At 33.1% G+C, this 18725-nt stretch overlaps 1 protein-coding gene and 1 long non-coding RNA gene across 5 annotated transcripts; one reads left to right on the forward strand and one right to left on the reverse strand.

Annotated features, from left to right (window-relative positions):
* Positions 1–1312: 1312 nt before the first annotated feature.
* LOC106423869 lies at positions 1313–11914 on the reverse strand. Of its 4 annotated transcripts, none has more exons than XR_002655069.2 (7): positions 11221–11912; positions 3615–10816; positions 2849–2987; positions 2571–2755; positions 2359–2501; positions 2142–2289; positions 1313–1723 (listed from the first exon to the last, which is right to left on the reverse strand). It is a non-coding gene; the product is annotated as an uncharacterized LOC106423869 (long non-coding RNA). The 4 variants fall into 4 exon arrangements; XR_001284740.3 differs by having other exon boundaries at positions 1313–1781; XR_001284741.3 differs by having other exon boundaries at positions 1313–2289; positions 2571–2750; positions 11221–11914.
* Positions 11915–14912: 2998 nt separating this feature from the next.
* LOC106423861 (40S ribosomal protein S20-1) lies at positions 14913–16255 on the forward strand. Its single transcript, XM_013864618.3, has 4 exons — positions 14913–15070; positions 15252–15378; positions 15559–15672; positions 15848–16255. The coding sequence occupies exons 2-4, from the start codon at positions 15264–15266 to the stop codon at positions 15988–15990; spliced, it is 372 nt and encodes a 123-aa protein (XP_013720072.1). The 5' UTR covers positions 14913–15070; positions 15252–15263; the 3' UTR covers positions 15991–16255.
* Positions 16256–18725: the final 2470 nt, after the last annotated feature.

Raw genomic sequence — 18725 nt, forward strand, 5'->3', positions numbered from 1 at the left:
CCTTATATTATACGATTCACATTGAATGAATATGCATATTATACTATTCAAAAATCAACGACCAAATATTACTATAATATATGTTGACTTTTAAATCAAATATGCAATCACCTTATGAACATATGCATGCGTAATCACTATTACACATATTCAAACTACACTACGAATCACATGCGTGTGTAATTATTATTATATGCATGCGGTTAACTTATACGTTGGTATTTGGTAATCGTAATATACAATATCAAAATTAAGATATGGACCTTTCTAAAATACATGTATATCTAATATACCCATATCTTTATTTTGGAAATTGATGAACATCTTCGTCAACTTACGATTATCACAGGCTCGGTTGATTAACAATTTAAACAAGATCGAACAAAATTATTTATCTATATCAATATATAAATTAAATAAGATTCAATTTCAGTATTAAGTAGGCTCTGATACCACTGTTGGAATTCAAACCGGTTTATAACAATTTATAAATCAACCTATGAATTCAATTTGCCTAGAATCTCATGTCAATAATGAAATAAATCTAGATCTAGGATTTCAAATATACCTGAAAGTTTTGCAGCGGAAAGATGAATAAACCAAACTGAGGTTTTCTAGCATTTCAAACGGCGTGCCTCTATCGGTATCCACACGCACACAAACTAGATCACAACGGGATGTTAGTGCCGTCAAACCAGACAAACATTTTGTCTCTGGTCGCCTTAGGGTTTTAGTTGTATCCGTCATCATTAATGAAAAGACAGCACCATGTATATATATAATTAACATGGCAACGTGATTAACCTAGTCCAATTAAGGGCTGGTGGGCTAAAGCCCATGCACATACACGTTCATCTTTTCATTAAGATAATTATAACTATTATAATTATCACTTGCTTTAGTATAATATATCTTATGTATTATATTACTTCCAAAACCATAATCATTAAACTAGTTTGCTTAGGTGTGTGATGTAGGATGATATAAAATTAGTAATAGATTCTCAATCTATAGATTATAAGCGGTTTTGAACAAAACATTATAACCACCTTATTTTATACGATTGTCGAACCTCGATACTACGACTTTAACAAGGGTAAGTACAAAATGATTTTAGGACATTCTCAACGTGTCTATCCTACTAAATTATTTCATCGGTAGGAGATCAATACAACGATGCATCTTGTATTTTCATCGCGGATTACTAGAAGAGACTTGACTAATTTGAAGTCTAAGCCAATAGCATCAAATAATGATAAATTGAATTTTTGTTGCTAAATTGTAATTTTATTTAAAGAAATGAAAGTTCACGAGTTACAATTTTCTTTAATAGATCGAAAGATCTGAAACGATTAGTCCACATCAAGAAAAACAAAACATGGAAATAAAGACAATTAAGACTCAAACACATCTGTTTGCTAGCATTAGAATGTAAAAGTAACGATAATAACTTAGAATCGAATAAAGCCGAAGCCATAAACGAGTCAAAAGGAGATACAAGAAAAAGATTTAACAAATGCTTATGTAGCAAAAGAAAGTTATTTCCTCTCGTAAAACAAACAAAGAATCATTCATCTAAGCAGATAGTAGAGGCTGCGTCGAAGGTTGCCTTGAAAGTCTAAGCAACGACGTTCAACAACAAAACCTAGATCCGACATGAGTCAAGATAACACTAACTGGCAGAGCTTAACAGCAGATGCTCACTCTACCAAGTTCACTTTGGCTAGCACATAGACAAACCACATCACCATTCTGAAGCCTTACTGCCTCCTTTTAAAGCACTAAGAGCATGATTAACCTTACAACCCCATTAGGGTCTCTTAATGATTTTTTTTAATAATAAATGTTACTTAAGAACTTAGTTAAGAGACATCAACATTTATATGCTCCAATGATACTCCCTTAATTAAGAGTTCTTAAAAAAAAATTATTCGGTTTATATAGAAAATGATTTAACCCTTTATATAGAGAATGAGAAAAGAGAATATGACTTTATAGAAAGAATGAGAGAAAAAGAAAATTTGTGATCAAATTGTTTGGTTTTACCAAAACTTAATATAGAGAAGATTACAAGGGAACAATATTGTGTAAGCTTACTTGATCTAGAGAACGATAAGCCATTAGTGAAAAGGGAATAATACCTTTAGTTGTATCAAGATATTCCATCAAGCAAGATCTTTCTGATTTTGATCCAGAGAACCACTGAGACATATTCGTTACAGCTTGGTCGATGCTCTCGAACTCCCACCTTCATATCAACTTAGCTTCAATAGCAAGAGAGGTGTCTGTCTGCATAAAGATATAGATAAACGTAAGAAACAATAAAAGCAAAACAGTGGAGAATTGCAAGGGAAATACATGTAGCTCATTCAGGTAATTGATACCCCTCACATTGTCCCACTCAACTTCAAGCACGATGAAACCGTACAATGTCTTGTGCAGCTGCTCTCGAACTCCCACCTTCGCATCAACTTAGCTTCAATAGCAAGAGAGGTGTCTGTCTGCATAAAGATATATATAAACGTAAGAAACAATAAAACCAAAACAGTGGAGAATTGCAAGGGAAGTACCTGTAGCTCATTCAGGTAATTGATACCCCTCACATTCTCCCACTCAACTTCAAACACGATGAAACAGTACAATGTCTTGTGCAGCTGCTTGTTTAGATACAAAGAGCTTTGCAGTTTCTTTGCAGGTATTTTTGTTCTTGGAAAAGGTTGTGGCGTCGATCAACGCGAGTCAAAGAGAGTCTGGACTGCAAACAAAGATAGAGGGGGTTAGTCAGTTCCATCAGGTTTTTCATCTGAAGCGACGATAAGAAAATGTATTTGGAAGCAATTTTTACAACCTTTGTAACCATAAGTTTCCAGAAGTGAGCAGATCGGGTGCCAGGATTCAACCATGGCCGGTTGTCTACCAATATGTAAATCTTCTTGCTTTTATTGGCCATGAAAATACTGAGATCAGAAAGATATGATTGCAAGTCTCTGAAACCAAAGAAAAGCCAGATAAGCAGAGAACATCAGGCAAATAAAATGTGACAATCTATGTAACAGACACTTAACTATTACCAGATTAAGAGCTTTTATGAGAAAAAGAAGGCAACACACACATTGAGATTCAGAACAATCACACACGCAACCTTATTGCCTTTCCACAGAGAAAAAAATATCATGAAAGTAGACAAGAGAATTGCTAGAACAAAGGTGCTGGTTCAAACTATAATTCACTTCACAGGGAGATGTTCATACCAAGAATTGATACTACTTCAGACTCAGGAAAGGAATATAAATCCTGGCATCAGAATCCTACAGGCACTCGATATGAACAATAACAAAAAACGCAAGAGCTTTCAACACAGAGCTTTCATTTAAATTGTCAAAAGACACAAAATCAAAAGAGAACTTGTTTTGTCAGGAAGGACAAGGTAGTTTCCTTTAAAGGTTTCAACAATGGCTGAAACAAGACTTATTATATTGTAATGAAAAAAGCAAAGACAGAACAAGGAAACTAATATAGTCCCTCTAAAAAAACAGGTTGTGGCATAATTCCATTCATAGACAATAAACTGCAGAGAAACGGACATGGTGATGAATTGAGTGAAGAGAAATTACCCGATCTGGAGACTCGTCATGGGGAAAACACATTTAGTTTCTTCACCATTCCTCATCTCAACACCCACCGACTCGAAGGAATCGTCGGAGGAGGTTCGGAATCAGGTTCGAGATGGCCTTGTGGATTCATCATCGGGAGAGAGACAGAGAGGAGAGAGACAGGGAGGAAGAGATAGAGAGGAAGAGATAGAGACGGAGAGATGAAGAGAAGAGACGGCTCTTCCACACCTTAATTAGGAGACGAGACGTCTCTTGTGGTAATTAGGAGACATCTCTTGTGGTAATTACTTTTTTTTTTAAATCACAATTATACTAAAAAACCTATTTAAGAGACAGCTTTAATGCTGCTCTAATGATGACGTATATAAACCAAACCAATTTATAAGACTAATTAACCAAACCGTCCACACAAGCAAAACAAGTAAAATCGCTAAGCCATTTCAATTTCAATGCCAATCGGAGCTCTAATAACGTTTGAAATTGAACCACTAGCATATGTAGATTCAAGCATTTGTATTGGCAACCGCTATCTAGTCATGCCCTAACTAATTGCCCTATTCTTTTTGCGACAAAAAAATTAACAAACAAAACAAAAAGAAATCTAAGTGCAGCGTCGTTATACAGCTCCCCCCCTCCGGCGGGACTTTAACTCAATATATCCTTATCATAAAAAAACCATTCTCCTTGTCTCCTCTCTATTCCCACTACCCATTTATCATTGCAATCCCTATACTAACCTTCTATTTATTTACTATATATATTACACTTCACTTTCCATCTCATTAATATATTAAATTATTCATTTTAATAAACTCACCATAAATGTAAACTATTTGACCCCACAAGAAAACTTTAACCAATAGAATCACACTAATTTCCTTTTCTTTCTTCTTCCCCATCGTGCTCCACCTTTCATCCTCCATTAATGAGTTTTAAAATTCAAAATAGAGGTAATTTATGTCCATTTTTTACGATTTTTTTATAAATATCATTAAAATAAGTTTCTATCATGGGCAATATAAAAAAAATAAGATTTGATGTTAATTCTAAAAGAATGAAAACGTTTTTCACCACTATGTTTTTGTGTTTCGTGTTGTTTTTATAGCCGTTTTTGATAATTTTTTTATAGAATATCATTAAAATGAAATATATATCATGGGTAATGTAAATAATGTAAGAGTAGATAGTAATTTAGAGAGAGGCTGATTTTTTTTTTGAAAACTGTATTTAGGTTTAAGCTATGTTTATGGATCTGTAGTATAGTAGGAATTTGAAATGGTCGTAAATATGATTGTAGTGGTATTATCCGAACAATATCTTCATAAAAAGTAGATTATTTCGCAAAAATAAAAGTTTATGGGTACTACTAATCAAACTAGTACAATAATTACTCTATAAATTAATACTAGATAAATATAAAATCTCTATAAAATAATAAATTTCTTCGGTCCCGAATTAGGCCGGTTCAAAATATGTCACAAATCGATAAAATAATAAGATAGTATTTTTTACAGGCTATAAGCACTTTGATTGCCCCAGAGGATATTAAGATCATTACAAGTATTCCCTTGAGTACAAATCAGATGGATGATAAGCTTGGATGGCATTTTACTAACAATGGAAAATATACGGTACAATCTGGGTATCAAGTGGAAAGAGTCTATCCAGATAAGGAAAAACCACCAGAATTTTATGGACCCACAGTTGATGTTCTTAAAGCCTACTGCTGGAATTTGAAGTGTCCTCCGAAGATAATGCATTTCTTATGGCGACTACTTTCAGGATGTATAGCGGTCATGAAGAACCTAAATGCAAGAGGAATACAAGGAGATATATTTTGCTCACGTTGTGGTGATCAGGAGGAATCGATAAACCATGAGTTTTTTATTGTCATCCAGCACGACAGGTGTGGGCTTTATCTAAGATACTAGGATTATTGGGTTTATTGTGTGTAATCGGAATACTAAGATTACTGGATTTATTGTGTGTGATTCGTACTACTAGGACTACTGGGTTTATTATGTGTAATTCAGACTACTATGATTACTTGGTTATATTATGTATAATTTGAAACCCCTATATATTGCAAGTAGTACGTATATTTAACATATAAAACTCATTTAGTATCTATTAGTAGACTATATATATAGTAAATACGACTATTAAAACTATTTAGATGATTAATTTATATAGTTTAGGAATATTTATCATTTTCCCAAAATGATGCCTTAACTTTCATGGTTGTTGTGTGAATCGTAAGGTTATAGTAACAAGAATCTATAAAAATACTTATTTCTGGTAAATTGTTTATGTAATACTCTTTCTTAATGACATTAATTGTATAAAATCATTGGTTTTACTAAAAAATATTTCATTTGGACATGGTTTTACTAATAAAACTTAAAATTTGCCAAAATATTACTATGTGTAAGGTAGTATTACTACTACCTTGAAGATTACCAAGAATTACTAAGTGTAATTAAAATATTAAATATTTTAATTAAAAGTAAATTTCAAAAATAAATTTCAAAAATACAATGCTTTGATTTTATAAATAATTTTTTCAAAAAATAGTTTTGATAAAATATATGTATTTATGAATGCATTTAAATCATTTCTAATCTTTGTAAAAATATCAAAGTTACGTTTTTCTTAAAACAAAAGGATATATATACTATTTTATATAAATTTTAAAAAATAATATTATATTTGCTCAATATAAATGTGTATTGTGGATTAGTAGCACTAGTAGGATTACATTGGACTACTTTTTTGATTACCTTGTACTACTATGTATTATGGTTATTTCTAACAGCTCTATATATTTTCGGCTTATTATATGCTTTATACAACTTTATATTTTCGGCTAATTATATATTTTCACACATAGTATTATTACTTTGTATTCTAATAGTCCACAAACCTTTTACAAACCTAGAAGATTTAAAAGCAAACATCAGTAATAGCAAATATAATTAACATTAATTTTCATTATTTTCTCTATGGAACTTCTGCTATTACAATGCTAATTTACATCAGCAGACAAACATTTCCCAAACATGATTACAATACTATGAAGAAGTGCACAGAACCCATGAAAAAGTTCTCGTATGTCTCTATGCACCATGTGAAATACATCGTTGAAGATGAGACTTGTCACTCGAGACTACTTCAGATATGTGACACTACTTGTCACTCATCAGATTCCATACTGTTTGGGAGCTTTCAAACAGATTCAGCTTTTTTCAGCAGCTTTTAGGAACAAATTAGCGGCTTTTTTTTGTTGGAAAACCAATTCAAGCTTCTCCCCAACTTGGTCCAAACAGCCTTTTAGATGGAGGATCCGTCTAAGCACTACATATTTGTAAAGCCAAAATGAACTTTTTCAAAAGAACCCAGATCTTAATTCTATACCACCTTATCAAATAGGTACTAGTTATGAAATGTAAAATCCATTCAGCAAATATAGAACGTCAAAGAACAAGTTAACGTTTTTAGTATGCCTACAAAACAGAATAGAATCGAATCAAGATATGTTCAGAAGCACAATCCCACACACGACACACACAGCGTCTCATCTTCATTGTTATATCCAAATACAACGCCACGATCTCGTTTACCAAGAACATGAATCTATAAAGAAAACCCCCGATTCTGATCTCAATTACAAAACTTTAAATTTTCTCATGAATTTTATGATTTTTGAAATAAATAAGCAAAATAAAGAAGATTTGAACCTTCAAAGCTCGAGATCGTACTAGTGTGGTGAACCGATGCCGAGGGAATTAGCGAGCATAGGATCAAGGAATTGAAGCAGCCGCAGAGTGGAGTGTGTGCGGTCCCTATAGGTTTAAGATTCGTTGTTGTAAAACATGTGTTTGCTGCTCTCCCCATGCATGATTACGGCTATAGTCTTCTCCTCACACCCAAAGAGTACGAGACGAGCAGACGAACCAAAATGGGGTCATCACGTTCTTATCATCTTCCTAAAGTAGTTCAATCAACAATTCAATTCAGAAATTCTTCGATTCAATTCCCGAGATTTTCAAGTTGAGGTCAACTGAACAGAGAGGAGGTGGACGAAAATCGGGAGGTTGAAAGGGTGAGAGAACATCGGAATACAGACTTCGTTCTCGACAAGCCCACCACCGCCAAGGATGATTTCCTCTCCGTAGCTCGGAGGCTCGTCGATCAAGGCCAGCCATCTCAAGCTCTCCAAACGGTACTCTGCGTTTTCCTCTTCCATTTTTTTCTTTACTTTACGAGAGAGAGAGAAGAGGGACGGGTTAGATCCGATTTGTTTTGGGTGGGTGGATAAATTAGAGGTTGGGTTTGAGAATATTCTAATTTGTTAAGGGTATTGGAGTCTTTGCACCATCTGGACCCACGTTTTCTATTTAAAAATAAATAAATATTAAATGATATTTTAATAAGGGGAGAAAGGAGGATTTTTTAAGAGTGGGAGGGGCATATGGAGTTAATCATCTCGGACTTTAACTCAATATACCCTTATCATAAAAAAACCATTCTCCTTGTCCCCTCTCTATTCCCACTACCCCTTTATCATTGCAATCCCTATACTAACCTTCTATTTATTTACTATATATATTACACTTCACTTTCCATCTCATTAATATATTAAATTATTCATTTTAATAAACTCACCATAAATGTAAACTATTTGACCCCACAAGAAAACTCTAACCAATAGAATCACATTAATTTCCCTTTCTTTCTTCTTCCCCATCGTGCTCCACCTTTCATCCTCCATTAATGAGTTTTAAAATTCAAAATAGAGGTAATTTATGTCCATTTTTTACGATTTTTTTATAAATATCATTAAAATAAGTTTCTATCATGGGCAATATAAAAAAAAATAAGATTTGATGTTAATTCTAAAAGAATGAAAACGTTTTTCACCACTATGTTTTTGTGTTTCGTGTTGTTTTTATAGCCGTTTTTGATAATTTTTTTATAGAATATCATTAAAATGAAATATATATCATGGGTAATGTAAATAATGTAAGAGTAGATAGTAATTTAGAGAGAGGCTGATTTTTTTTTTGAAAACTGTATTTAGGTTTAAGCTATGTTTATGGATCTGTAGTATATTAGGAATTTGAAATGGTCGTAAATATGATTGTAGTGGTATTATCCGAACAATATCTTCATAAAAAGTAGATTATTTCGCAAAAATAAAAGTTTATGGGTACTACTAATCAAACTAGTACAATAATTACTCTATAAATTAATACTCGATAAATATAAAATCTCTATAAAATAATAAATTTCTTCGGTCCCGAATTAGGCCGGTTCAAAATATGTCACAAATCGATAAAATAATAAGATAGTATTTTTTACAGGCTATAAGCACTTTGGTTGCCCTGGAGGATATTAAGATCATTACAAGTATTCCCTTGAGTACAAATCAGATGGATGATAAGTTTGGATGGCATTTTACTAACAATGGAAAATATACGGTACAATCTGGGTATCAAGTGGAAAGAGTCTATCCAGATAAGGAAAAACCACCAGAATTTTATGGACCCACAGTTGATGTTCTTAAAGCCTACTGCTGGAATTTGAAGTGTCCTCCGAAGATAATGCATTTCTTATGGCGACTACTTTCAGGATGTATAGCGGTCATGAAGAACCTAAATGCAAGAGGAATACAAGGAGATATATTTTGCTCACGTTGTGGTGATCAGGAGGAATCGATAAACCATGTGTTTTTTTATTGTCATCCAGCACGACAGGTGTGGGCTTTATCTAAGATACTAGGATTATTGGGTTTATTGTGTGTAATCGGAATACTAAGATTACTGGATTTATTGTGTGTGATTTGTACTACTAGGACTACTGGGTTTATTATGTGTAATTCAGACTACTATGATTACTTGGTTATATTATGTATAATTTGAAACCCTATATATTGCAAGTAGTACGTATATTTAACATATAAAACTCATTTAGTATCTATTAGTAGACTATATATATAGTAAATACGACTATTAAAACTATTTAGATGATTAATTTATATAGTTTAGGAATATTTATCATTTTCCCAAAATGATGCCTTAACTTTCATGGTTGTTGTGTGAATCGTAAGGTTATAGTAACAAGAATCTATAAAAATACTTATTTCTGGTAAATTGTGTATGTAATACTCTTTCTTAATGACATTAATTGTATAAAATCATTGGTTTTACTAAAAAATATTTCATTTGGACATGGTTTTACTAATAAAACTTAAAATTTGCCAAAATATTACTATGTGTAAGGTAGTATTACTACTACCTTGAAGATTACCAAGAATTACTAAGTGTAATTAAAATATTAAATATTTTAATTAAAAGTAAATTTCAAAAATAAATTTCAAAAATACAATGCTTTGATTTTATAAATAATTTTTTCAAAAAATAGTTTTGATAAAATATATGTATTTATGAATGCATTTAAATCATTTCTAATCTTTGTAAAAATATCAAAGTTACGTTTTTCTTGAAACAAAAGGATATATATACTATTTTATATAAATTTTAAAAAATAATATTATATTTGCTCAATATAAATGTGTATTGTGGATTAGTAGCACTAGTAGGATTACATTGGACTACTTTTTTGATTACCTTGTACTACTATGTATTATGGTTATTTCTAACAGCTCTATATATTTTCGGCTTATTATATGCTTTATACAACTTTATATTTTCGGCTAATTATATATTTTCACACATAGTATTATTACTTTGTATTCTAATAGTCCACAAACCTTTTACAAACCTAGAAGATTTAAAAGCAAACATCAGTAATAGCAAATATAATTAACATTAATTTTCATTATTTTCTCTATGGAACTTCTGCTATTACAATGCTAATTTACATCAGCAGACAAACATTTCCCAAACATGATTACAATACTATGAAGAAGTGCACAGAACCCATGAAAAAGTTCCCGTATGTCTCTATGCACCATGTGAAATACATCGTTGAAGATGAGACTTGTCACTCGAGACTACTTCAGATATGTGACACTACTTGTCACTCATCAGATTTCATACTGTTTGGGAGCTTTCAAACAGATTCAGCTTTTTTCAGCAGCTTTTAGGAACAAATTAGCGGCTTTTTTTGTTGGAAAACCAATTCAAGCTTCTCCACAACTTGGTCCAAACAGCCTTTTAGATGGAGGATCCGTCTAAACACTACATATTTGTAAAGCCAAAATGAACTTTTTCAAAAGAACCCAGATCTTAATTCTATACCACCTTATCAAATAGGTACTAGTTATGAAATGTAAAATCCATTCAGCAAATATAGAACGTCAAAGAACAAGTTAACGTTTTTAGTATGCCTACAAAACAGAATAGAATCGAATCAAGATATGTTCAGAAGCACAATCCCACACACGACACACACAGCGTCTCATCTTCATTGTTATATCCAAATACAACGCCACGATCTCGTTTACCAAGAACATGAATCTATAAAGAAAACCCCCGATTCTGATCTCAATTACAAAACTTTAAATTTTCTCATGAATTTTATGATTTTTGAAATAAATAAGCAAAATAAAGAAGATTTGAACCTTCAAAGCTCGAGATCGTACTAGTGTGGTGAACCGATGCCGAGGGAATTAGCGAGCATAGGATCAAGGAATTGAAGCAGCCGCAGAGTGGAGTGTGTGCGGTCCCTATAGGTTTAAGATTCGTTGTTGTAAAACATGTGTTTGCTGCTCTCCCCATGCATGATTACGGCTATAGTCTTCTCCTCACACCCAAAGAGTACGAGACGAGCAGACGAACCAAAATGGGGTCATCACGTTCTTATCATCTTCCTAAAGTAGTTCAATCAACAATTCCATTCAGAAATTCTTCGATTCAATTCCCGAGATTTTCAAGTTGAGGTCAACTGAACAGAGAGGAGGCGGACGAAAATCGGGAGGTTGAAAGGGTGAGAGAACATCGGAATACAGACTTTCGTTCTCGACAAGCCCACCACCGCCAAGGATGATTTCCTCTCCGCAGCTCGGAGGCTCGTCGATCAAGGCCAGCCATCTCAAGCTCTCCAAACGGTACTCTGCGTTTTCCTCTTCCATTTTTTTCTTTACGTTACGAGAGAGAGAGAAGAGGGACGGGTTAGATCCGATTTGTTTTGGGTGGGTGGATAAATTAGAGGTTGGGTTTGAGAATATTCTAATTTGTTAAGGGTATTGGAGTCTTTGCACCATCTGGACCCACATTTTCTATTTAAAAATAAATAAATATTAAATAATATTTTAATAAGGGGAGAAAGGAGAATTTTTTAAGAGTGGGAGGGGCATATGGAATTAATCTCCCCCCCCCCCCCCCCCCCCCGACTGTTTGTCGCTTATCAGCTTCTTCTAAATATGTGTTGACTTGTATCCGGCGTCAATTATTAATACTTGAACAAATAAGGAGGAAGCTTGTCAAAATTGATAAACACGTGCTGACATGTCATTTTTAATTTTTTTTTGTCGCCGACGCTGCGTCTAGGGAAAGAACATGGCTGACGTTGACACAAATCCCTACTAAAGCACAAGTCACAAGACCAACAAAATTTTGACACATGAAATATGTTTAACAATTTAAAGAAAAATTACAAATGTCAAAAAAAATATAAAAACAGTTTCGTCTTTCTTAACTGATTTCTATGTATTATTTTTATTTACTTTTTATAGAAAATCTCCCTAATATTTCTCACAACTACGCCCATGATCTCAATATATCTGAAACCGTTACAATGCCATAAATTCAACTTCATCTCTTATTGCACGTAAATTCCTAAGTTTTTCAGCAGATACTCCAATGACTCTCTCCGAAAGTGTGATGACATTTCAGTTTCTAACTAAATAGATCAAAACTTTCTAATGTTCGTATCTACATTGCCGAGATCAACATAGTCTCTTGCTATGGGCGACGGATAGACAAGCGCACAACAAAATTGGCTTATGAAGGTTAAAGTGAGGTTAGTGAGACTTAAAATGCCCAAACTCTATGCTCAAAGCATAATTTTCTTTATGTTGATTTTTTTTCACAAATCTTTTTCTCCTAATCTTCTTATAACATTTTTCCTCTTTTAGATATTAGCAGAAGCTACATATTGCAAAATGAAAAAGTGACGAGAGTTAGAGAGACTCGTATGGGAGCACATGCACAAGACTTCTAATGAGGTTAGTCTTCCTATTTTTTATTTGCATGTTTATATTTTTATAGAAATATGGTGAAATTATTTTTTTTTACTCTCGGATCATCATATATACATTTTGTCGTTATTTTTATATAATGTTAAAAAAATCTGTAGATTCTCATTAAAAAAATGTTGCAATATGTATTCATTGAAAATGATACAAAAGAATTGACCAAATAAAACAAAAGCAGATTTGGACGAAGGAAAAAAAAACAAAAAAGATTGGTATTTTAATTTGCTATGTGCAAGAGATATGCTTTCTCTCAATTTGTTTGCATGTGTAATGATTTATTTTATTTTGAAAATACGATCAATAATTTACGGTTTGGGTTCATATTGAATTCTTGAAAGATATAAACATCAAACTTCTTTCCCGTGCAATGCACGGGAGATAATACTAGTGAACAAACAGGGAGGAAGCTTGGCAACATTTGACACATATGTGGAATCTAATGATGATTTATTGGTGTTGACTCCTCGTCGTATATGACCATTGTCGGTAATTAGATTTAAAGACTCTATTCAAAAAAGCTATTTTATTGTATTTAAAAATTATACATATTTTTACTGATTTTTTGTAATTTAAGTTTAAATTTCTTAAAAATCAAAGTTTGATGTTTACTAACATAAAAGTATATATTCATTTTGGTATACATTATTTAAATCTATATTTTCTATATTATTTTTATTTTTATATTTTAAAATTTTAAAGTATATACTCCATCCATTTCATTATAAGTGTCACTTCGATATTTTTCACGGAGATTAAGAAAATTGTATAATAGACTAATATATTTCTATTTAATGTATGATGAATTTAATGAGAATGATTTAAATAAAAATTTACTGGTTATTCAAAAAGGTAAAAAGTATATTTAATGTACAAATTTACATCGAAATCGTAGAATGACACTTATTTTGAAATAAAATAAAAAAAAATCTAAAATGATATTTATTATGAAATAGATGGAGTATAAATTTAAATTTTCTTAAGAATAATTTAAACGGGTTCTCCGAACTCGAATCGAACCTGCAAAGTTCCAAACCGAACCCGAACCAAAATTTATAAGTACCTGAATAAGACTGAAATCTTTAACTCTGAAAACCGAAGAGTTGCGAATCAAATCCATACATCCCAATGTCCACCCCTATAAGCTATGATACTTGAGGCCAACCACGTTACCAAGGTTCATCATCCAATTTTATTAATGCATTCACTCCTATTTGAAACCAGACCTTACATCCACACAGTCTATCCTGATTAAATGCTGGATTATTTGTCAAACATACAACAACATTTTGCTGGGATTTTTAACCAAACCTAACTTGCCGAACTAAACCAAACTAGCCGAACTAAACTGAACTTGCCGAACCAAACCAAACCGAAAAGTTTAGTTTTTGGTTAGTTTGGTTCGCTTTGGTAACAAAAAAAAAATTGTTTTTTGGTTCGGTGTGGTTCGGTAATCGGTTAGTTCGTTTTTTTTAAAAGAAGAAAATTTTGTTTCAAACAGTATGAATATTGCCCGAAATTCCGAATCAAATCAACCAAAATCCGAAACGAAAAACCAAACTAACCGATATGACCGAACCAAACTAACTAAAATCCGAACCAAAATAACCGAAATTTTTTGAATTTTATTCAATTTAAACCGAAAATTTAACCAAACTAACCGTAAAACCGAAAATTTTGGTAAAAAAATTTTGAAACCAAACTACTCGAGGACCAAACCGAACTTTTTACGGTTTAACTCGGTGAAATTTTACCTAAACCGAACTACCCGAAAACTGAACTATCCGAACCGCATGCTTAATTTCAGTGAAACAAATGGAGAATACAAATTTATCATGATTGAAAATTGAAGTAAAAACTGAGATACGAAAGCTACTTACTAAGAGCATGTTTAATGCGAGGTTTTTAGAGTGAGGTTCTTAGCGGAATATAAGAACTCCACTCTAAAAACCCCGCATTAAACATACTCTAAGCACGAACCTCCGAGCAACATATCCTATGTGTGTTTGACTTTTCAGTCTTTATTTATAATAACAAAAACCACAACGAATCTATATTGGGCTAAATCGTGCTCTCTAATATAGGCTCAAGTAAAAATCCTAAAAGCCCATTAGGTATTAGCAAAAGAAAAACCTAGTTTCGGTGTCTCTCAGTTATAACCTAATATCATCTCCCTCCCTCAAAGTTCGTCGCCCAGTTTCTTCATCAACTCAGCGGCTCGTGTCTTCTTTCTTCTCTGGTAATATTTTTCTTCAAGGGTTTATACTCTTATTACAATGTTATCTACGTATTCTTATTTTTTTTCTTTCAAATTGTTATCTAGAAATGGGTTTGTAACCTCTTGGTTATTCTTTATAGGGGATTCGATTTGATATATAATAAGCTTCGTTTGTTTTGTTTTGGATGTATATTATGTTTAGCTAAAGAAAACTATGGCGTACGCACCACCGATGAAGCAAGGAAAGACAGGATTAGAGGAGCCTCAAGAGCAGATTCACAAGATTAGAATCACTCTCTCCTCCAAGAACGTCAAAAACCTTGAGAAGGGTGAGATTCGTTTTCTCGATTTAGCCTTTAAGATTGATTCTTTCAGTTGGATCTTTTAAACGGTTTATCTGAAATATGTATATATATAGGTTTCTGGTACTTGGTTTAGTCATTAATATAGGCACTGAACCTAAAATGGTGAAGTCATTACTTATCTATCTGTTGTATTTTGGTGTTTAGTGTGCACTGACTTGGTCCGTGGAGCCAAAGACAAGAGATTGAGAGTTAAAGGACCAGTGAGGATGCCAACTAAAGTTCTTAAGATTACCACAAGAAAGGCTCCTTGTGGTGAAGGTCAGTAATCAAATCTCCCTTTTCTTTTCTTTTTTTTTTTTGAAACTTTTGCAGTGTTGTTAGCTAGATTGTCATTAGATTTTGTTGTGTTTTTGTAGTTTCATATGTTACTGCAAAACTTAGATAATAAAGGAGAAACGTAAACACATAAGATCTTTGTGTTATGTATTTGTAGGAACCAACACATGGGACAGATTTGAGCTCCGTGTACACAAGCGTGTGATCGATCTCTTCAGCTCCCCAGATGTGGTGAAGCAGATCACTTCCATCACCATTGAGCCTGGTGTTGAGGTTGAGGTCACCATTGCTGATTCTTAGATGCATCTACTTTAATTTGTCTTTGAATAGCGACGGTTTATCGCTTTTTTTTTTTGCTACAAAGTTCAGACTTCGTCTTTACTTCTTAAATATGTTACCCTTTTTGTTTTAATTTTCTTGGACATGATATTTGCTAGTGGTGTTTTATTTTTTTTGCTTGAGCATTGCGTCTTTGTTTATCATATTTAAAGTCTACTCCATTTTCTGCTTCGAACAACATTTTGGTGTAAAATCTTCTCCAATCCTATTTCATTTTCAACCTGTCCTTACTTTATTTTGGTGTTGAATTTTTTTTATTTATGAAATAGTCGTTTAAATCTTTAATGTTTTTATTTTTTACTTCAATAATATTTTAAATGATACAATAACATAAATAAACAAGATATTCTTTTATTTCATAATTTTACATAAAATGTAAGACTATTCTCTCAAATAGGCATTTTTAAGTTTTTGTCGCAAAAATAACACTAGAAAAAACATATTTTTGTTTTGAAATTTTTAATATTTATTTTTTATTTTTTAAAATTTGAAACCATGTCTCTAAAACCACACCTTTTAACTCTAAACCCTAAATCTAGATTAATTAACCATTGGTTATAAATACATATTTACCCTTTAATAAAATCTATTTTGGTCATTTTTTTCTTTGAAGTCTATTTTCGTGAAAATAAACTAAGAACGACTATTTAAGAGAATTTCTCTAAAATATATATACTATAATTAAAAAAATAATAATAATATAAAATAAAGATAACATAAAAGGATCTACCGTTGCGTTTCACTATTGTGAAAGGACGTGTTCGGTTTTGGAACAAAATGTCTTACATGACATCATGACTACATGTATAATTTTACATAACATGATAATTGAGGATGGGCGTGAATTTGATGCACCAACTGAACTTGGAAGAGAAGCTCCAATTCCAGATATCAAAACCGTAAAATATGCAAGTGTCTGATTTCAAAATTTTCTCGTTCGATTTAGAAATATCAAAGATAAAGAAGCTTATGTTTCATTACAAAATGCATTAGTTGATTATTTGTGAGAAAAATATTCTAATGCCATTATTAAACCAACTGTTGTAATTAGAGAGTTTAGAGAATGAATGTTTCCATGTTATTATTAATGATAAAGGGGTTCCTTTATATAAAGATTACAAGATGAAGATAAATGGAAAGTATCCAAAACCTAAACTCACTAGGATTAGGAAAACTACTAATACATAATAATGGAAAGATTACTTCTACTAGGAAAAGGAAAGGGTTTCCTTTTCTCCAAGCTTTGTGGCCGCATCTCTCTCTCCTGAAGTCGGCTCTCTCTATCCTCTCTCTAGGGCTTCGGCCGTCTCTCCATCTTCTAGGTATTGGGCCGGTCTTGGACCGGGCTGGTTAATGGCAATCCACTCCATGATTTATAACACTTCCCCTTGGATGCCATAACCATACATGATTTGTAGTACGCTTCATATTGTCTCATTTAAACCTTATCAGGAAAACCCAGTGGGCCAAAACCATGATGAAGGAAAAAGAGTACAACACGCACTACTCCCCCTGATGTGAACCTCAGTGTAGGTTTCTACATTCTACGCATCTGGTGCGTGATCTTTTCTGTATATGTAGGAAGGTAGTAATCGGCCAAGTTCATTACTAAGCCGTATCTAGACCACTTCGACCTCTCAGGTCGTCTCTCATGTCTTTTGACATTAAGTGTCCCGGTAAAGCATGTGTGCTAAACAATGTGAACCATATTGTTCTCGGGGATCACTATTGGGCCTTTGCAAATCGTGTTTGCATGTGTTCATAGTCTAGACGTGATCGTCTACTGTTAACTCTTTACTTTGGTCGGACAAAATAAGTACTTATGGACAATGTACTAGACATGGTTATCATGAACCTATGTCTCGATCTGGCCGATCCATGTCTGGGTCATAGACCTCGTCTATACATGTCCACTACTTGTCTCATGAGTGTTCAAGATCAATGATCATTGCTGTGAGTTTTATAATCTCTCATTATGGCTCTGTGGCCGAACACTCTCATGTATGTGGACATCGATTTCTTTGCCTTAGGCAGTACCATATCTATCTCGGACATTGTAGTCCTTTATCCATCTCTTGATGGTGTCTCATGACCTCTGTTGCTGTGGATTATATCACACACTGAAATATATATTATTAGGTCATAGATCTCGGCTCTCACAAACTTATGGACTACAATACATTTGCATCCGGTTGATCTTTTGTCTCTACTAGCCCGTGATCAAGAAGAAGGGCCAGACGCCTTTTAGTCTTAAAAACCGGATGCGTCTAGTAGAAGAGCCAGACGTTCTTTGCTGAAGAGCCGTACGCACTTAGACGGACAGAGTCGGATATCTTTGGTTTGAAGGGCCGGGGCTGGACGCTTTTGGTCGGACACCCACATAGATTTATTCTATGCCTACTAACCTCTTTTAGGTTTATTATAATCACAAGGAATTTCAAATATATGGACTGTATTGGATTGTCTTTTATACAACTCCAAGATCAATGATCATGCGTGATCAATTTCTTTTACATACTATATGCAGCTGCTTTATGTTTCAGTCCATGAATCAGCTTAGGAACGAAGATGTTCTTTCATCTTATCCAGTGATCCATATGATGCTTACTACATCATTTCTATCTAATTTCTTTCTTATGACCAGACCATTTTCAATTTCGAAAATCTGTAGCAGCATCCACCACATATGAGTTTAT

The sequence above is a fragment of the Brassica napus genome, chromosome C9 (assembly GCF_020379485.1).
Source record: "Brassica napus cultivar Da-Ae chromosome C9, Da-Ae, whole genome shotgun sequence".
Classification (NCBI taxonomy): Eukaryota; Viridiplantae; Streptophyta; class Magnoliopsida; order Brassicales; family Brassicaceae; genus Brassica; species Brassica napus.

Coding starts and splice junctions, on each gene's coding strand:
- LOC106423861 (XM_013864618.3), top strand. CDS start 15,264: ATGGCGTACGCACCACCGATGAAGCAAGGAAAGACAGGATTAGAGGAG. Junction 15,379..15,558: donor CGTCAAAAACCTTGAGAAGG/GTGAGATTCGTT, acceptor TTTGGTGTTTAG/TGTGCACTGACTTGGTCCGT. Junction 15,673..15,847: donor AAAGGCTCCTTGTGGTGAAG/GTCAGTAATCAA, acceptor ATGTATTTGTAG/GAACCAACACATGGGACAGA.